This window comes from Lontra canadensis, unplaced genomic scaffold, assembly GCF_010015895.1.
Source record: "Lontra canadensis isolate GAN:19392208 unplaced genomic scaffold, GSC_riverotter_1.0 scaffold38, whole genome shotgun sequence".
Lineage (NCBI taxonomy): Eukaryota > Metazoa > Chordata > Mammalia > Carnivora > Mustelidae > Lontra > Lontra canadensis.
Window position 1 is genome coordinate 3,886,503 of NW_022631032.1, and position 18,714 is coordinate 3,905,216.

At 37.3% G+C, this 18,714-nt stretch overlaps 1 protein-coding gene across 1 annotated transcript in view; it reads left to right on the forward strand.

Moving 5' to 3' along the window:
- OSBPL11 (oxysterol binding protein like 11) overlaps window positions 1–18,714 on the forward strand; it is a 94,941-nt gene that overhangs the window by 29,385 nt on the left and 46,842 nt on the right. Inside the window, exons 2-5 of the mRNA XM_032869437.1 lie at window positions 4,374–4,442; window positions 15,813–15,988; window positions 16,832–16,911; window positions 18,477–18,653. Coding sequence (XP_032725328.1) covers window positions 4,374–4,442; window positions 15,813–15,988; window positions 16,832–16,911; window positions 18,477–18,653 — 502 coding nt within the window. The remainder of the gene's footprint in view (window positions 1–4,373; window positions 4,443–15,812; window positions 15,989–16,831; window positions 16,912–18,476; window positions 18,654–18,714) is intronic.

Sequence of the window (18,714 nt, forward strand, 5' to 3'; positions counted from 1 at the left end):
GTTACTGGTTTCTGTCACATCCCTGCCTTCACCCTGCCTGTGCCCTAGCTGTCCTGCAAAACGGTGAGCACTCCTTTGTTTTATCTCAAGTGTAGGTGTGTTTCAAAATTCACACTTCAGAGACCTCTGGGGGAGGTCGCCCCGCCTTGTGGCCAGTGGCAGCTTGTCGCAGGAGACAGCTGCGCTATCTCTCAGCAGTTTGGCGTTTGTGGTAGATCACAGCACATGGCTCATGCCAGGGTTTGAAGCCCTCACTTGGAGTTTTTGTTCCTGTACTGGTGAGTGGGACAGTGTGACGGCGCCTGCAAGGCCCTTTGCCCACAGAGAGGCCATGTCACCTCTACCAAATGCACTCCAAGCAGGGGCACCACTTCTCCCTGTGTGACCCTGAGGATCCTCAGGCTGCCTGGTGCTGGGGCTCAGCTCTGCTCTCCCATTGGAGAACCGCTTATTTCCCCAGGTGCAAACATGGCAAGGTCTCAGACTTCAGAAACTTTGAAATCTGCACTTCACTGTGTAGAAAACTGGCAGTATTGTAACCCTCTCCTTTCTCCCCATCCATGATTTTGGGGAATAGTTTTCTTGTGCAGTCCCCTGCATATGTTTTCACTGTTTTGTTTTGTTTTTTTTTTTTTTCTTTTTTTCTTTCTTTTCTTGTGCTTTCTCTCTTCCTCCTTTCTGGATGCTCCCTCCACTGTCAGGGCGCACTCCCCTGGGCAGTGCCCATAGCTCTTTTCTCCCACTGACTGCAGCTCCTACATTCCACTTGTCGTTTTTCTGGTTTGTAGATGTGCAGCTTTGTAATATAAGACTTCCAGTCGATTTCTTGGGTATTCATAGTGCTTTTATATTTATCCAGCTGTGTTCAAGGGAGGGGGTAAGCTTAGGGTTGCCCTATTCCGCAGCTGTCTTACCTCTCCAAAATTCACACATTTTAAATGGGAGCAGAGCATAAGGGAGGTAACTACATGAGGAGTCTGTTACAAGGAGAGAAAAGGAGAAAAGGAAAAGTGAACAAAAGGCGTTCACTCACAAAGCTGTTTATACTGACCACCAGATGGCGCAGTTGTTCCATAACTGCTGCTTGCACGGCTGGGATGAGAAGCAACAGTGCCATCCAGCTGTTTTGAAGCACAGGATGTTCTTAAGTTGACTCTTTGTAGCCTCAGATGTCTATTTCATGAAGTGAAAGCAGGCTGGCATGTTATACTTAATTGCACATTTGAGTATCATAGCCATATCAATACTGCCCTGTCCCTTTTGTGAGAAAGTGAACTCTTTGGATACAAGCATGGACAAAATACTAACATTTAAAAATTGAACATAAAACATTACTGTACTGAGAAGTACAAGGATATACTTTGATTTTATTTTGGGAATGATTCTACTGGAATTGTATCATTAAAAATTCATTGGTAGGGGCGCCTGGGTGGCTTAGTGGATTGAAGCCTCTGCCTTCAGCTCAGGTCATGATCCCAGGGTCCTGGGATCGAGCTCCCCATCCGGCTCTCTGCTCAGCAGGGAGCCTGCTTCCTCCTCTCTCCTCTCTCTCTGCCTGCCTCTCTGCCTGCTTGTGATCTCTGTCTGTCAAATAAATAAATAAAAAATCTTAAAAAAAAAATTCATTGGTAGCTATTAAATGACTGATACAAATAACTTAAATGTGACCAAGATGAGGATTAGCTTTAGTAATATGAGAGACTGGACAAAAGTTATGGAGATGAGGCATTCTCTTCAGTTACTTAGAAATGAAGTTTTTACTTGTATTTTTTCAGTTGTAAATACATACTGAGGTTTTTAGAAAGATTCTTTCCACAGTTCACATACATTTAAAGAATATAACTATCTTAGAAACAGAGCAATTGAACTATAATTGAATTGTAATGTTTTTATTCTGTGCTAATAGTCATAGTATAGTTATGAAGCCTTGGTGTAGAGAAACTAGATTATAAGGGCTTGGAAAACTAAAAATGGTGAATTATGGACTATTTTGATACTTTGAAGAAATATGTAATCTAGGTTATGTGGCACCTTGGGCTTTTTGTGGATGGATGCATCATATGTATAAATAAATAAGTAAATATTCAGGTTATAAAAATATAGGTTAGAATGAACAAATAAGTTTTTTCCTAATTTATAATTGACATACAACATTATATTAGTTTCTGGTACACAGCTTAATTTGGTACACATTGATTTGTATACATTGTGAAATGATGACCACAGTGTCTAGTAAACATCTCTCACCATATATAATACTTTTTTTTTCCTTGTGATGAGAACTTTTAAGATTTCTCTTAGCAAATTTCAAATATGCAATATAGTATTTTTAATATACTCAATGTGCTGGATATTACATCTCTAAGACTTAATTATTTTATAACTGGAAGTTTGTATCTTTTGACCACTTTCATTCATGTTACTTACTACTCCACCCCTGGTAACCATCAGTCTATTCTCTGTATTTATGAGTTCTTTTTTAAAAATTATTTTTGGGGTGCCTGGCTCGCTCAGGCAATGGAGCATGCCACTCTTGATCTCAGGGTTGTGAGTTCAAGCCCCATATTTTGTGTAGAGATAACTTAAAAATTAAAAAATTCTTTTAAGAGTTATTATTATTTTTAGAGTCCACATATAAGTGAAGGAATAAGTTTTGAAGGCAAATACAGTTGAGGGAACCTGAGCTTCCCTAAAGAAGAAACAGAGGAAGAACTCTGGGAAGTTATTTTTGGGCAAAATCCATGAACACTGGGATTCCTGTGACCCCAAAGAGTTGTTTAAGACTGAAGCTTGGGAAAGATGTGGGAGCCAGACGAGAAAAATATCTTCATGCTTTTTTAAGTACCAGTGGAACTGAAAGAAAAGCTTTACTGTGACCTGGGCTGCAACTATAGGAACTCTAGCAAAAATACAAGGGCTTGGGTTTCCAGAGAATTCTTTCTTCTAGATATGGGCTCTAGAAAGTATTGAAATGAGAATTCAGCTGATACTGTCAGTTTTAACGTGACATAACATATAACAACCTTTGTCTTCTTGAGATTTAGTGACCTTTTGAAACCCAAAGGACTTGATGAGTTTCACTTAGTAGACAGTATTGCTTGCTAGCCTTAAAATGGAAGAAAAATATAGGGAAAAAAAGCATAGTCATGGGCTCAATTCTTTATTTGTAGATTTGATCTTTATTTTCAAACCCTTTGAAGAAATGAGATTAGAAAGACACTCCACATAGAGTTTATTCTTGAGGCATCCCCCTACTCACTCCCAGTAGTAGCACTAGAATGTTATATTTGGTCATTTCATTTTCTTGAGAAAGTCTTTATCTTCAGCCCTTTTTATTTGTCATTGGGATCAATTTAAATCTGTTTTGAACTTTGTTCTGTTAGTTGTGTCAGCTAGCTCTTCCTTGGTTTACCTTTAATGTATCCATGTTTTAAAGGTTGCCAGTTGCCTCACACTTCCAGTTTCCGTTACGCTGGTTAGCTGAAATTTTACCATGTATCTCTGTGATTAGGGATAGTAAAGAAAATTAATGATGAATATCCATTGCATTTTATAGTGTTAAATTAAAACTTTAGGTGAGTTTTAAAGGAATTCCAATGTAAGCCATGAAATAAAAAATGAATGTATCAACAAGATATGTCAATGTAGGTCTCCTTTACTTTTCATAAGTATAAGGGACCTTAAAATGTTGGAAAAGAAATATCAATGAGATACTGCATTTTTAAGAACCACTATAGCAGAATATATGTGTAATAAGTGAAAAAATGGGGCAGGAAATAAACAAACTCAATTGTAATAAGGCCTTTATTAAAATCTTTCCATTGACAAAACTTACAGAGAATATTTTGCCTCATACCTGTCTGAAGTGGAGTGGGAGTGAGGTGTCACAGTCTGATCGTTTTGGAAGCCCAAGGAATCAGAGACAACAGATTGGCCTCTTATGTGTCCTACCAGAGTGAGGAGCCACTATTCAATTTAGAGACCTTTTTTGGCTTTCTACAACCATAAAGCCATTTTATTTCTTTAGTAGTGAATTGTTATAAAATATTTTTATTTATAATTATATTTATAGTATATTTGTTTTGTATTTATATAATTTTACATTTATATAATGATTTCCTATTTGAAATATTATATAATAACTTATGGGAGATTATATTTGTTTTGAAGAAATCTAGTAAAATAAAGACCTATGGATATCAAATTTGGTAGATTAAATACCTCTTCGTTAATCTGTAAATCTTCTGAAGAAAGTTTGAGGCATTCGTAAAACACACATATATATATATACAGCTGTTTTTAAAGCTGTTCAGTTAACTTCCTGATATTTCTAATTTTTATTGACTTCGGTGCATTCTGATCTTTTGAAACAGTGATCACATGGAAAATGTATATGGCTACTTAATGAAGTACACCAACCTTGTCACTGGGTGGCAGTACCGGTAAGTGATTATTCTGTGTCACATCCCTCTCCTAAGAGACCAGAAATGGGGCTGATAATTTTGTATTCTGATACTACTTCTGTACAGACATGGATGGGAAACCTTTTAGAGAAGAATTTATGGTTATTTAAAGTCTGATAAGTTCTCCTTTGTAGAGGCTGAGAGGAGTTGACATCTGACCAGATGGTACCCTCCAAATGCCTCAAAAGTTAATATTTTCTTTAATCGAAGAATAATTGACATGTAGTATTGTATTAGTTTCGGGTATACAACATAGTGACTTAATATTTATGTATATCACTTCAGTAAGTCTAGTTGCCGTCTGTCACCATACCAAATTACTTTAGTATTATTGATTGTATTCCTTATGCCAGACATTGTATCCTTTTGTCTTATTTTATACCTGGAAGATTGTACCTCTTAATCCTCTTTACCTATATTGTTTATCCTCCCATCCCTTATCTCCTCTGACAATGACCAGTTTGTTCTCTATATCAATAAATCTTTCTGTTTTGTTTGTTGGTTTTGTTTTTTAGATTCCACACATAAATGAAGTCATTCATTATTTGTTTTTCTGTCTGACTTACTTCAGCTAACATAATACCCTCTAGTTCATCCAGGAAGTCATCAATGGCAAGATTTCTTTCTTTTTTATAGTATACCATTTGCGCGCGCGCGCGCGTGTGTGTGTGTGTGTATCTATATCTATATTTACACCACATCCTCTTTCTCCATCTGTCAAAGACATTTAACTACCTCTGAAACTGATAATACAGTTATGTTGATTAAATAGACTTTAGATAAATATTTTAAAAACTTGGAAAAAAAAAAGATGACATTTAGGTTGCTTCCATATCTTGGCTATCATAAATGCTGTAATGATCATAGAGTGATGTGTCTTTCCAATTTAGTGTTTTCATTTTTTTTCAGATAAATACCTAGAAGTGGAATTGTTGGATTATATGGTAGTTCTTTTTTTTTTTCTTTCTAATTTTATTTAATTTTAATTTTTTTTTTTTTTCTATTTTACCCACCCCCACACATACGTCCCCTCTGGTAACTATCAGTTTGTTCTCTGTAGTTAAGAGTTAATCTCTCTCTCTCTCTTTTGTTTTGTTTTATTTGAATGAAACCATATGGTATTTGTCTTTCTCTGACTGACTTACTTCATTTATCATTATACTCTCTAGTTCCATCCATGTTGTTGCTAATGGCAAGATTTCATTCTTATTGATGGCTGTAATATTCCTGTGTGTGTGTGTGTTTGTGTGTGTGTTGTGTGAGTGTGAGTACACCACATCTTCTTTATCCATTCATCTGTTGATGGACACTTGGGCTGCTGCCATAATTTGGCTATTGTAAATAACGCTGCAATAAACATAGGGGTGTATGTATCCCTTTGCATTGTTGTTTTTGTATTTTGGGGGTAAAAGCCCAGTGGTGCGGTTACTGGATCACAGGGTAGTTCTACTTTTAATTAATTTTCTGAGGAAACTCCATGCTGTTTCCCACAGTGACTGTACCAGTTTGCATTCCAACCAACAGTGCAAGAGCATGCCCTTTGCTCCACATCCTTGCCAACAATTTTTCTATCAGTTCTTTATATATTTTGGATACCAACCCTTTATTGGATATGTCATTTGTAAATATCTTCTCGCATTCAATAGGTTGTTTTTAGTTCTGTTGAGTGTTTCCTTGGCTCTGCAGAAGGTTTTCATTTTGATGTCGTCCCAGTGGTTGGTTTTTGCTTTTATTTCCTTTGCCTCAGGAGACATCTAGAAAAATGTTGCTATGGCCGATGTCAGAGAAATTGTGTGCTCTCTTGTAGGATTTCTGTGGTTTCAAGTCTCACATTTAAGTCTTTAATCCATTTTGAATTTATTTTTGTAGGTAGTATAAGAAAGTGGTCCAGTTTCATTCTTTTGCATATAGCTGTCCAGTCTTCCCAACACCATTGGTTGAAGGCACTTTTTCCTATTGTATGTATATTCTTTCCTCCTTCATTGAAGATTAATTGACCATATAATTGTGGGTTGGTTTCTGGGTTTTCTATTCCGTTCCATTGATCCTGTGGGTGTGTTTTTGTGCCAGCACCATACTGTTGTAGTTACTGTAGTTTTGTAATATAACTTGAAGTCTGGAGTTGTGATACCTTCAGTTTTGTTTTCCTATTTTGAATTTTTAAGTAACCTCCATACTTGTTTTCATTGTGGCTGTGAAAACAGTTTGCATCCCCCCCGTAGTGCACAAGTGTTCCCTTTTCTCCACATATTTGCCAACATGTGTTATTTCTTGTCATTTTGATTCTAGCGATTTTGACAGCTATGAGGTGTTACTACTTCATTGTGGTTTTGATGTGCATTTCCCTGAAGATTGGTAGTACTAGGATCTTTTCGTGTGCCTGTTGGCCATCTATAGGTCTTAACAAAAATAAGATTTATTTTTTTGAGGACTAGCGAGAGAGAGAGCGCACAAGCAGTGGCAAGGGGCAGAGCGAGAGGGAGAAGCAGACAGGAGCCCGATGCAGGACTCCATCCCAGAACCCTGGGATCATCACCTGAGCTGAAGGCAGATGGCTTAAGCAACTGAGCCACCCAGTTGCCCTCTGTATGTCTTTTAAATTTATTATTTATTATTATTATTATTATTTATTTTTAGATTTTATTTATTTATTTGACAGAGAGAGAGACAGCAAGAGAGGGAATACAAGCAGGAGGAGTGGGAGAAGAAGAAAGAAGTAGGCTTCCTGCTGAGCAAGGGAGCCTGATGTGGGGCTCGATCCCAGGACCCTGGCTGGGATTATGACCTAAGCTGAAGGCAGAGGCTTAACCTTGACTGTGCTACCCATGAGCCCCATATGTCTTTTTTAGAGAAATTTCTATTCAGGTTGTCTGCTCACATTTTAAGTGGATTGGTTGTTTTGGATTTTATGAATTCTTTATATATTTTAGATGTTCCCCTTATTGGATATATCATTTGCAAATATCTCCTCCCATTTAGTAGGTTGCTCTTTCATTTTGTTGATGGCTTCTTTTGCTATGCAAAAGCTTTTTTGTTTGTTCTAGTCCATTGTTTATTTTTGCTTTTTTTCTCCTTGCCTGAGGAGACATCCAAAATAATATTGCTAAGATCAGTGTCAGAGAGCTTACTGCTTATGTTTTTTTCTAGGAGTTTTATGGTTATGGGTCTTAGAGTTAAGCGTTTAGTCCATTTTGAGTTTATTTTTGTATATGGTGAAGAAAGTGATCTAGTTTCATTCTTTTCTGTGTAACTGTCCAATTTCCCCAACATTTTATCAAAGTGTCGACAATAGACAAAAGTTACTAATATACTAGGTTTATAGGTACTTGTTCACCTGCCTTGGGCTTTTAAAAATACTTGTAGTGATTGGGGCGCCTGGGTGGCTCAGTGGGATGGGCCTCTGCCTTCGGCTCAGGTCATGATCCCGGGGTCCTGGGATCGAGCCCCACATCGGGCTCTCTGCTCAGTGGGGAGCCTGCTTCCTCCTCTCTCTCTGCCTGCCTCTCTGCCTACTTGTGGTTTCTGTCTGTCAAATAAATAAATAAAATCTTAAAAAAAAAATACTTGTAGTGATTAAGCTTTTAGGATGGTTTGGAGTCAGCAAACAAATTTGTGTTTCGGGGCCTATTTTGTGCAGGATTCTCAAACTTCTCTGGGACCTTGAAGAGTTTAAATAACCAGTCCAAGGTCACACAGGCAAGCAGTAAGGAGCAAAGCCAGGGTAGAATTGGTAGTTGTGGTGCAGGGGGATTAAACTTTCATTTTCTTTTATTGTGGCAAGATATACACAAATTTATCATTTTAACCATGTATAAGTGTTCAGTTTAGTAACATTAAATGCATACATTGCTGTTCAGCCATCAGCACTATCTCTCCACAGTACTTTTTGTATCTTCTCAAGTGAAACTTTACCATTAAATAATAACTCCCATTTCTCCTTCTCCAAAGCCCTTGCAGCCAGTATTCTGCTTTCTGTGTCTATGCTTTGACTGCTCTTGGTATCTCCTGTAAGTGAAATCATACAGTGTTTGTTCTTTTGTGCCTGGCTTATTTTACTGAGCATCCTATCTTTAAGGTTCATCCATGTTGTAGCGTGTGTCAGAGTTTCCTTCCTTTCTCAGGCTGACTAATACCCTTTTTGGTTTGTTTGTTTAAGATTCTGGTATTCTATTGCATGTGTATCACATTTTATTTATCTGTTCATCTGTGAGTGATGCTTGGGTTGCTTCCACCTTTTAGCTGCTAATAGTTCTGCTGTGAATATTGTGGTACAAATACTTGTTCAAGTCTCAGCTTTCATGTCTTTTGTGTATATACCCAGAAGTGGAATTACTGGATCATATGGTAATTCTGTGTCTAATTTTTTGGGGAATTCCATATCATTTTCCATAGTGGCTACATAATTTTACATTCTTACCAGCAGTTCACAAGGGTTCTAATTTTCTCCACATCCTTACTAACACTTGTTATTTTCTGTTTTTTTTCTGTTTGTTTTTTAATAATAACCTTCCTAATAGTGTGTGAAGTGGTATCTCACTGTTGGTTTTAAATTTTTTAAAAATGATAATACTGGGACGCCTGGGTGGCTCAGTTGGTTAAGCTGCTGACTTCGGCTCAGGTCATGATCCCAGAGTCCTGGGATCGAGTCCCACATCGGTCTCCTTGCTAGGCGGGGAGCCTGCTTCTCCCTCTGCCTCTGCTTGCCATTCTGTCTGCCTGTGCTCGCACTCTCTCTCTAACAAATAAATAAAATCTTTAAAAAAAAAATGATAATACTGGAATTTGAACCTAAATAGTTTTGACTCTGAAGTCTATGGTTTTACATTATTATCATGCTGCTTCTAGTTCATGTGTCATTTGGATGCTTCTGCTTTTGGCCACAATAAAATAATGGGAGCTGAATTTGCTTTCCAACCTTAAACAACTTGAAAATGAGACATAATTTATAAAAGAATGATTTTCAGACTTTATTTTTTTATTTTATTTTATTTTATTTTATTTTTTTAAAGATTTTATTTATTTATTTGACAGACAGAGATCACAAGTAGGCAGAGAGGCAGGCAGAGAGAGGGGAGAAGCAGTCTCCCTGCTGAGCAGAGAGCCCGACGCGGGGCTCGATCCCAGGACACTGGGGTCATGACCCGAGCCAAAGGCAGAGGCTTTAACCCACTGAGCCACCCAGGCGCCCCGATTTTCAGACTTTAAAAGAAGAGGAGAAGCACTGATGAAAAGGTGATTGTTTAACAGAGAGGGCACTTTGGGCTGTGTTTAGTTGGAAGTGACATTAGGTAATCCAAATAAGAATGATACGTGGAAAGTTAGAGATCATACGGCATGAAGACTTAGAGGGGAATATGAAGACTTAGAAGGGAATCATTCCTATTGAAGTTAAAGGGGCAGTTCTCCAGGGGTCCCATCTTTTATATTAAAAAAAAAAAAAAAAACCAAGTCAAGGGAGTCTTTTCATGTTGTATTTTTCACTTTAGGTTTTTGAAAGTTTTTGAAGGCTTATATTATTCAAATGTCATACAGAATATTAATTAAAATGTTTTATTTATTTTAAAGACAGTGTGAGCAGGGGGAGGGGCAGAGGGAGAGGGAGAAAGAATCTCAAACAGACTCCCCACTGAGCACAGAGCCCATCATAGGGCTTGATCTCATGACCCTGAGATCATGACCTTGAGCTGAAACTAAGAGTCAGACACTTAACTGACTGAGCCACCCAGATGCCCCCAGAAAGTTAATTTTTTTAAAAATGTAAAAAAAAAGATTTTATTCATTTATTTGACACAGAGAGACAGCGAGAGAGGGAATACAAGCAGGGTGAGTAAATAAAGAGGGAGAAGCAGGCTCTCCACTGAGTAGGGAGGGGAGTCCAATGTGGGGCTCGATCCTAGGACCCTGGGATCATAACCTGAGCCGAAGGCAGATGCTTAACAACTGAGCCAGCCAGGTACCCCCAGAATACTAATTTTTAAAATTGTAATTTCACTTTGGTTTTAGCACTATTTTTTGTTCTCTTTCTTAAAAGAAAGATAGGTTAGCTTCCCCCCCCCATATTCAACAACTGTTGTTTATATCATATTGAATAATACTGAGAAGCTGTCAGAAGGGGAACAGAGTAAGAAAGCTCCAAAAATAGATAAACATGGGTGCCTGGGTGGCTCAGTTGGTTAAGCGACTGCCTTTGGCTCAGGTCATGATGCTGGAATCTTGGGCATCGAGTCCCTCATTGGGCTACCTGCTCAGTGGGATGTCTGCTTCTCCCTCTGACCCTCTCCCCTTTCATGCTCTCTTTCGCACTCTTGCTCTCAAATAAAGTCTTAAAAAAAAAAATACACAAACATACGAATTTAGCATAATTTCAAGATGGCATCTCAGGTGAGCAGCAGCTTGAGACCATGGGAAGAAATGGCAGGTGTTTATTATTGCATGAGGGAGCCCTCCAAAAAGATACATTGGCCATTGGTTGCCTGGAGTTAGCAGATCCAAGCAAACATTCTAGGATAGGGAGGGGTGCTGGCTCTCCGGACATGATCCCTCCAGATATGTAAGAGACCAGTTTTCAGCAGCACTAGAAAGTGCTTGTAAACTCATCCATGTTTGCTACTGAGAGAGCACAGAACGTTTTAGACTTATCCCATCAGAGAGAGGTCTCACCTTGTCAGTTTGCTGTAAGCCCACTTTCTTATTATTTTGTTAAAGATTTTATTTATTTGAGAAAGAGAGCACACACGTATGAGTTGGGGGAGGGGCAGAGGAAGAGGGAGAGGATCTCAAGCCGACTTTGGCGAGTGCAGACTGGATCCCACAACCCTGAGAACATGACCTGAGCTAAAACCAAGAGTGGCATACTTAACTGACTAAGCCACCCAGGAGCCCAACTGTAGCCCCACCTAAAAAAAAAAAACCTTCCCATTTTCCATTTTTTACTTTATGTCAGCTGGGCTAGAGGTCCTGTGGTACAGCAGAGATACTGAGTCCTCAGCATGAAACATGTACACTGATCAAAGGTGAACAGATAGGTTAAGACTATGTTTAACGTCCCTAGGCTTAGTTGCTCAGTTTCTTTGGCATGCCTAGCCACTCTTGTCCATGTGCTGCTGGTGTAGCTTAACAGAAGCACTGCACCTATGGCATATTCAAGACCCTTTCCTTCCAATCCATTTCTGTTTTGACTAAGGTCAACTTGTAGCAGCTTGGAGAAATCCACTGTGGGCATACTCTATAAATAACTACTTGCTCTGGAACATGGTAGGTTAGGAAAGTGCAGAACCCACTTCCTGCCACTTTAACTTCTAATTCCAGAGGGTGAGATTACTTCCCATCTGGCATAGAAGTCTATAGACACAGAGCATTAAATTCTTCCCAAAAATCTTCTCAAGTTTATTTTTGTCATTTTAAGATAGATTTCTAAGTCAAAATATTTTTAGATTAAAGTTACATTTTGATGATATTTCACTTTAAATTGTAGGTTATTTCAAAGATTAGTCATTTCCCAAAATTGACAGTCTTTGTTATTTTTTTTAAAGATTTTATTTATTTGGCAGATCACAAGTAGGCAGAGCAGCAGGCAGAGAGAGAGGGGCAAGCAGGCTCCCCACTGAGCAGAAAGTCCAATGGCTGCTGCGATGCTGAGATGCAGGGCTCAATCCCAGGACCCTGAGATCATGACCTGAGCCGAAGGCAGAGGCTTAACCTAGTGAGCCACCCAGGCACCCCAGTCTTTGTTATTTTGAAATTGCATAAAATAAACAATTATTTGCCAATTTTAATAGCATTTTCTTTTAACAACTTAGCTGAATTTTCTGCATACAAAGAAGGTTCATGATGAATCTTGTTTCCCTGTTACATTTAACCTGCATTTCTATATTTTCTTCGTTTATTGGCTAGGCCAACTTGCTCAGAATGTTTCCATCAAGAGTCTACTACCCTTCTGAACAAAAGGGCTTTGTTAAGTTTCCTCACTATGTGGATTTTCTTTCTCCAAACTATACGTCTTGTAAAATTTCTCTCCATAAAAGGGATAAAGGAAGAATATTAATCCGTGAATAATGAAAGATAGCCGAAAGTGCTCTCTTATTGCATTGGACCCATGGTTTCATCTTGGTATTAAAAAGATGATCGGGGCACTTGGAGACTCATTCATTAAGCATCTGCCTTTAGGTCATGATCCTAGGGTCCTGGGATCGATCCTCACATCGGGCTCCCTGCCCAGTGGGAAGCCTGCTTCTCCCTCTCCCACTCCCCCTGCTTGTATCCCCTCTCTCGCTTTCTCTCTGTCAAATAAATAAATAAATAATCTTAAAAAAAAAAAAAGATGATCAGTTATTGGCTCATTTTTTTTTAGTGAGGTATAATTGACATGTAACATTATATTAGCTTTAGGTGTACAGTGTACAACCGATTATGAAGTGATCACCACAGTAAGTCTAGCTAACATCTGTCATATGTAATTTCAAAAAATTTTTTTCTTGTCATGAGAACTTTCAAGGTCTACTCTCAGCCATTTTCCAAATGTGCAGTACAGTGTTATTAACTGTAGACACCATGCTCTTCAGTTATTGGTTATTTCTATGACTTCACCAATCTGTCCTCAACCATATTTCTGTATATTTAAGTGAGTGCCTCCTGTATTGTAAATTTGTGGAAATGCTTTTGGGATAAGAAATATGTGTTCACTCCAAACTTTAGATTTCTAAACATAGTGTTTGTCTGAATTTTGTTTGACTACTTTGAAGAGACCAGTCATTTTCCTTTGTCTGTTTGAAATGAATTATACTCAAATTTAGAACAGCGCAAAGAGATTTCTTTCCTTCCTTCCTTCCCATTTTTGTTTGTTCGTTCTTTTTCTTAACAGCTTTATTGAAATATAATGCACAGTCCATACAATTTGCCCACTTAAAGTGTACAACTCAGTGGTTTTTAGTATCTTGACAAGATTGCTTTCTTACTAACCCACCTTTTGTTTTTCTGTTTATTTGACGAATTTTTTGTAGTACCTTCATTTCTTAGTCCATTAGGGCTGCTATAACAAAATACTACAGACTGGGTGGCTAATAAACATTTCTCACAGTTTTGGAGGTTGGAAGTTCAAGAGCATGGTGCCAGCATTGTTAGGTGAGGGTCCTCTTCCTATCATAGACTTCTTGTGTGAGAACATAGCAGAAGAAGGGTCAAGGAAGAGCTCTTGGGTCTCTCTTATAAAGGCACTAATCTCATTCCTAAGGCACTAATCTCATTCCTGAGGGTCTGCCCTCATGAACTAATCACCTCACCTCCCAAAGGCCCTGTCTCTTAATACTGTTAGTTTAGGGGTTAGGATTTCAACATAATGAATTTTGCAGGGCACACAGTCAGACCATAACAGATTTGTATGTGCATTTTGTATTTTATGTTTATGTTTTAGAAACTGAAGATGATGTCGGTGACTATCTTGTGTTAATTCAAATAATCTCTTCAAATATTTTGGAAAATAAAGATAACCCTATTAATGGGCAAAATGTGATGAGCAGTTCACGAAATAGAACAATGGGTGGTCATTAAGCACATGAAAAAGTGTATAACTCTTCTAGTAATTAATGAAATGAAAGTTTAAAAGCTCTGAAAAATGCTAATTTTGAAAATTAAAATATATGAACATAATTTTAAAAGTCAGAAGCATGCTTAAAGATGAACAAGAAAAACAATAGTTCTTTGCTTTTGCATCTCCCTCTTCAGGCAACCACTTTCAAATTTTGCTTTCTGGGTTGTTTTTTTTTCTTCCCCTTGAAGAAAAGGCTGATTACATTTTCTCTCAGTTTGATATGATATGGTTGGCTGTTGCTTAAGACAGTATCTTCTAGGAGCACCTGGGTGGCTCAGTGGGTTAAAGCCTCTGCCTTCAGCTCAGGTCATGATCCCAGGATCCTGGGATCGAGCCCCACATCTGGCTCTCTGTTCAGCAGGGAGCCTGCTTTCTTCTCTCTGCCTGCCTCTCTGCCTACTTGTGATCTCTGTCTATCAAATAAATAAATAAAATCTTAAAAAAAAAACAACCCAAAACGAAATCTGTTAAAAAAAAAAAAAGACAGTATCTTCTAGGACCTTGAACTCTTATCTTATGGTCTAGTGTTGTAGAACTCAGTAACGTAGAATGCCAAATTGCTCCAAACTCAAACATTAATTTTTTTAAATCGAAACTTTTTAGACTTAAAAAAAAAAACTATTGAATTACTTAAATTGGAATCTGAATAAAGTAATTAATCTGGAACCAAATCATAACATCAAATTCTTTTCCAAAGTATATCAGTATTTCGTCATTTAGTTTCAAGTTCCTTATGTTTCTCCATCTCCAGTTGCAGCTTTTACATTTTTAAACAGGATAAGTAATCTTTAGTTGTGACCTATTTAGTGATACATTCACCAAACCTTTCTACCTTGACATTATTCTCGTTGTATATTTCACTGACTAAATCTTAAATCAGATTTATTTCTTACCCAGCATTTAGTTATCCTCAGAGTTCATGTTTTGATTTGTTTCCAGTGAATTTTAAATAAAAACTCTGAGTACCATTTGTCTTTGGGCAATTTACCTTCCCTGTTAATGAATTCTGGAGAGAAATCTTCCTCTGAGAGGATATTCTGTCTTTGTTTCCTTTTTGCATTATGTGGTATATACCTCGTCCCATTAAGTGCCTCTCCTTCAGCTGAAGGTTTTATGTCATTTATTAAATTCATTCAGTTTTTTAACTCCTAGGAAATTCAACCTCATGTTTCCAAGTTCTTCTTTTTTTTAAATTAACATATAATGTATTATTAGCCCCTGGAGTACAGGGGTACAGGCCTGTGAATCATTAGGCTTATACACTCCACAGCACTCACCACAGCACATACCCTCCCCAGTGTCCATAACCCAACTACCCTCTCCCTAACCCTCACTCCTCCCTCAACCCCCTGCCCCCTGCAACCCTCAGTTTGTTTTGTGAGATTAAGAGTCTCCTATGGTTTGTCTCCCTCCCGATTCCATCTTATTTCATTTTTTCCTTCCCTACCCCCCAACCCCCCACTTTGCCTCTCAAATTCCTCATATCAGGGTCCAAGTTCTTCTTGAACAGCTTTTGAAATTTATTTATTTATTTGAGAGGGAGAGGGTAGTGGTGGAAGAAGAGGGAGAGAAGATCTCAACCACTCTGAGATCATGACCTGAGCCAAAATCAAAAGTCAGACACTTAACAGACTGAGCCACCTAGGCACCCTATGAATTTTATTTTTTTAATAGCAAAACTATGGTGATTGATATTTAGTTTGCTTTAGTTTGACGAGCGGGAATGTTTAAAAATTATGACTTTATTTTTTGAATCATTACAGGTTTTTTGTTTTAAACAATGAAGCTGGGTTATTGGAGTACTTTGTGAATGAACAGTCTAGAAATCAAAAACCCAGAGGTACTTTGCAGCTTGCAGGAGCTGTAATATCACCTAGTGACGAGGACTCTCACACCTTCACTGTAAATGCTGCCAGTGGGGAACAGTATAAACTCAGAGGTACGATCAAGATATGAGAATTAATAGTGTGATTTTCTTCTTTCCTTGAGAAGTTGATGTACTTCCCTGCTTTCATGTGAGTTTTAGAAATAGAAACTACTATCATCAGTGATGTATCTGTGATATTCAAAATCTTAGAATTGCTTATGAATTTATGAAATCTGTTTTAATAAATAACTTTTCTCAAGTAGTACAGAGAACAACTGTTTACAATTGGCCCCTGTAAAATATTTGTGTAGATAAACCCTGATTACTGAAAAATCTAAAAACATAGCTTGCTTAAATGGTATTTTTTATGTCTGCCATGGATTTATATTTTAACCCCTTTCTTGATTTGGTTTGCATGCCCCCTTTGAAGTTTCTAGTAACTAATACACATAGCTGGGATTTATTAAAATGTTCACATTCATTTTAAAAGTATAACTTTTGCTTAGGTAAATTTAATTTGTTTTTTTATTTAATTAATATATATAAAATATAATGGTAATCCTAACTGAACATGCTATAAGAGATCTGAAAATATTGAGTACACATTAAATGCTTAATAAAGGTTATTTCTTTAAGTAAGAGCATATTTTTTATGAGAAACTTAAGACTTGTCAAGTCTTATCTTCCTGTCTAGCTGCATGTAACATATCCTTCTTCTGAAATATCCATATTCAGCTACTGTGTTACTTAACAGAGTTGGCCCTTGGCCTTTTTCCTCCCTCCCTCTAATAGGGGACATTTGCTCTAGGGAGAGTAGGGCCAATCCGTGGTTTTTAGTTATCTGTTCTCATGCTGTACACCGTTAATTTCAAAAATAAATATAAAAGTGAATAACTTTAAGATTCTTTTTATTAGCCACAGATGCTAAAGAGCGACAACATTGGGTTAGCAGACTTCAGATATGTACACAGCATCACACTGAAGCTATTGGAAAGGTATGTGGATTCGTTTATGATATTAAAGCATAAAAAGGGAAAATAATTTTTTTAATATTATTAAATTGCAAGACTGTTCATATACCATAAAGTGTCAATTCCATTGGTATTAATATATTCAGAAGATTGTGCAACAATCACAGCTCTCGAGTTCCAGAACGTTTTCATCACCCTCCAAAACACCCGTATCTGTGAGCAGTCACTGGCATACTTGCCTTTCCAAGCCCCTGGCAAGCACCAGTCCATTTTCTATTTCTATGAGTTTGTCCATTCTGGGTCTCATATAAAGAATCGTAGAATGTTTTTTTGTGTCGGGCTTTTTACACTTCACATAATTTTTTTCAGAGTTAGAAGCAAATTTTATTAAATACCCAGTTTTATTTGTTCTTTAGTCTTTTATTGACACAATACTTTGTTCACTCATGTCATTTTATGTATCATTTTATTCCTTTTTTTGGTTAGATGATATTCTATTGTATGGATACACCACATTGTTGTTTATCCATTCATCAGTTGGTGGACATTTGGGTTGTTTCCATTTTGTGGCTATTATGAATAACATTTGTGTCTAGGTTTTTGGGTGAACACATGATTTCACTGAGGTGGAGATTTAGGAGTGGAATTACTGAGTCATCTGGTGGTTCTTTGTTTAACTTTTTTGGGAGCTGCCAAACTGTCTTCCAGAGTAACCGAACCATTTCACATTCCTACCAGCAGTGTATGAGGGTTTCAGTTTTTCCACATCCTCACCAGTACCTGCTGATGCCCTTTTTTTTTTAATTGTAATAGGCATCCTGGTATATGTGGTTTTGATTTCATTTCCCTAATGACTAATAATGTTGAGGATCTTTCCATATGCTTACTGATCATTTGCATATCTTCTTTGGAATGTTTTTTTATTTTTTAAGGTGGAGAGGATGGTCTCAATACTTGAAATCTGAGGTTAGAGATACCTATAAACTAATACCTGGGCAGCATAGTAGAAGGATTCTGTACCTTGGTGTACCTAGATGATAGCTTGACTTTTAGAAAAAGGGTTTTTTTTCCCCCTTGTGCTTTTTTCCCCATAAGTAAATTTTTTAAAAAGTGGTTTGTGATTTAGGCCTGCTGCCCAGTATTCAAGAAGTTCATCACAATAGCTTTACTCCTACTGCAAGATTGTAGTCATTGGCAGTAATCAGAAAGTACTAGTTTGTTCCAAAGATACTTGCATGTTAGATTAGAAAATGTATTTTATTGAATATTTTTTTGCTTAAGTCATGGTATTTAAAAATCTGAAATTAGACTTTTCTTTTCTAGTATTTGTAAAATGTGAAAAAATATTCTCAACAGCACAAACCTATAATCAGTTTTCTAAATAAATTACTACTTTACTGTTGGATGTGTCAAATGTTTAAACTTTGAGTGTTTTGAATTTTAGCGTTTTTCAGAAATGTTCTTGTAGTCAATTCTGAGGTTAATTTATTTTTTTAAACTGTTCATGTGTAGGCGTAAAGTATATATATAATAGGTAAGGGTTAGCCAGAATTTCAGAAAACAAATGATTTTCCTTGTTTGTCTGACAGAATAATCCTCCTCTGAAATCACGAAGCTTTTCACTTGCATCTAGTGGTAATTCTCCTATATCCCAGAGGAGACCAAGTCAAAATGCCATTTCTTTTTTTAATGTTGGACATTCCAAACTACAATCAGTGAACAAAAGAGCTAACTTACCTCCAGACCATCTTGTGGAAGTCAGAGAAGTAAGTATGAATTGAAGTCAAATTAAAATGCCAAAATGATCTAACTTGCTTGGTTTCATCA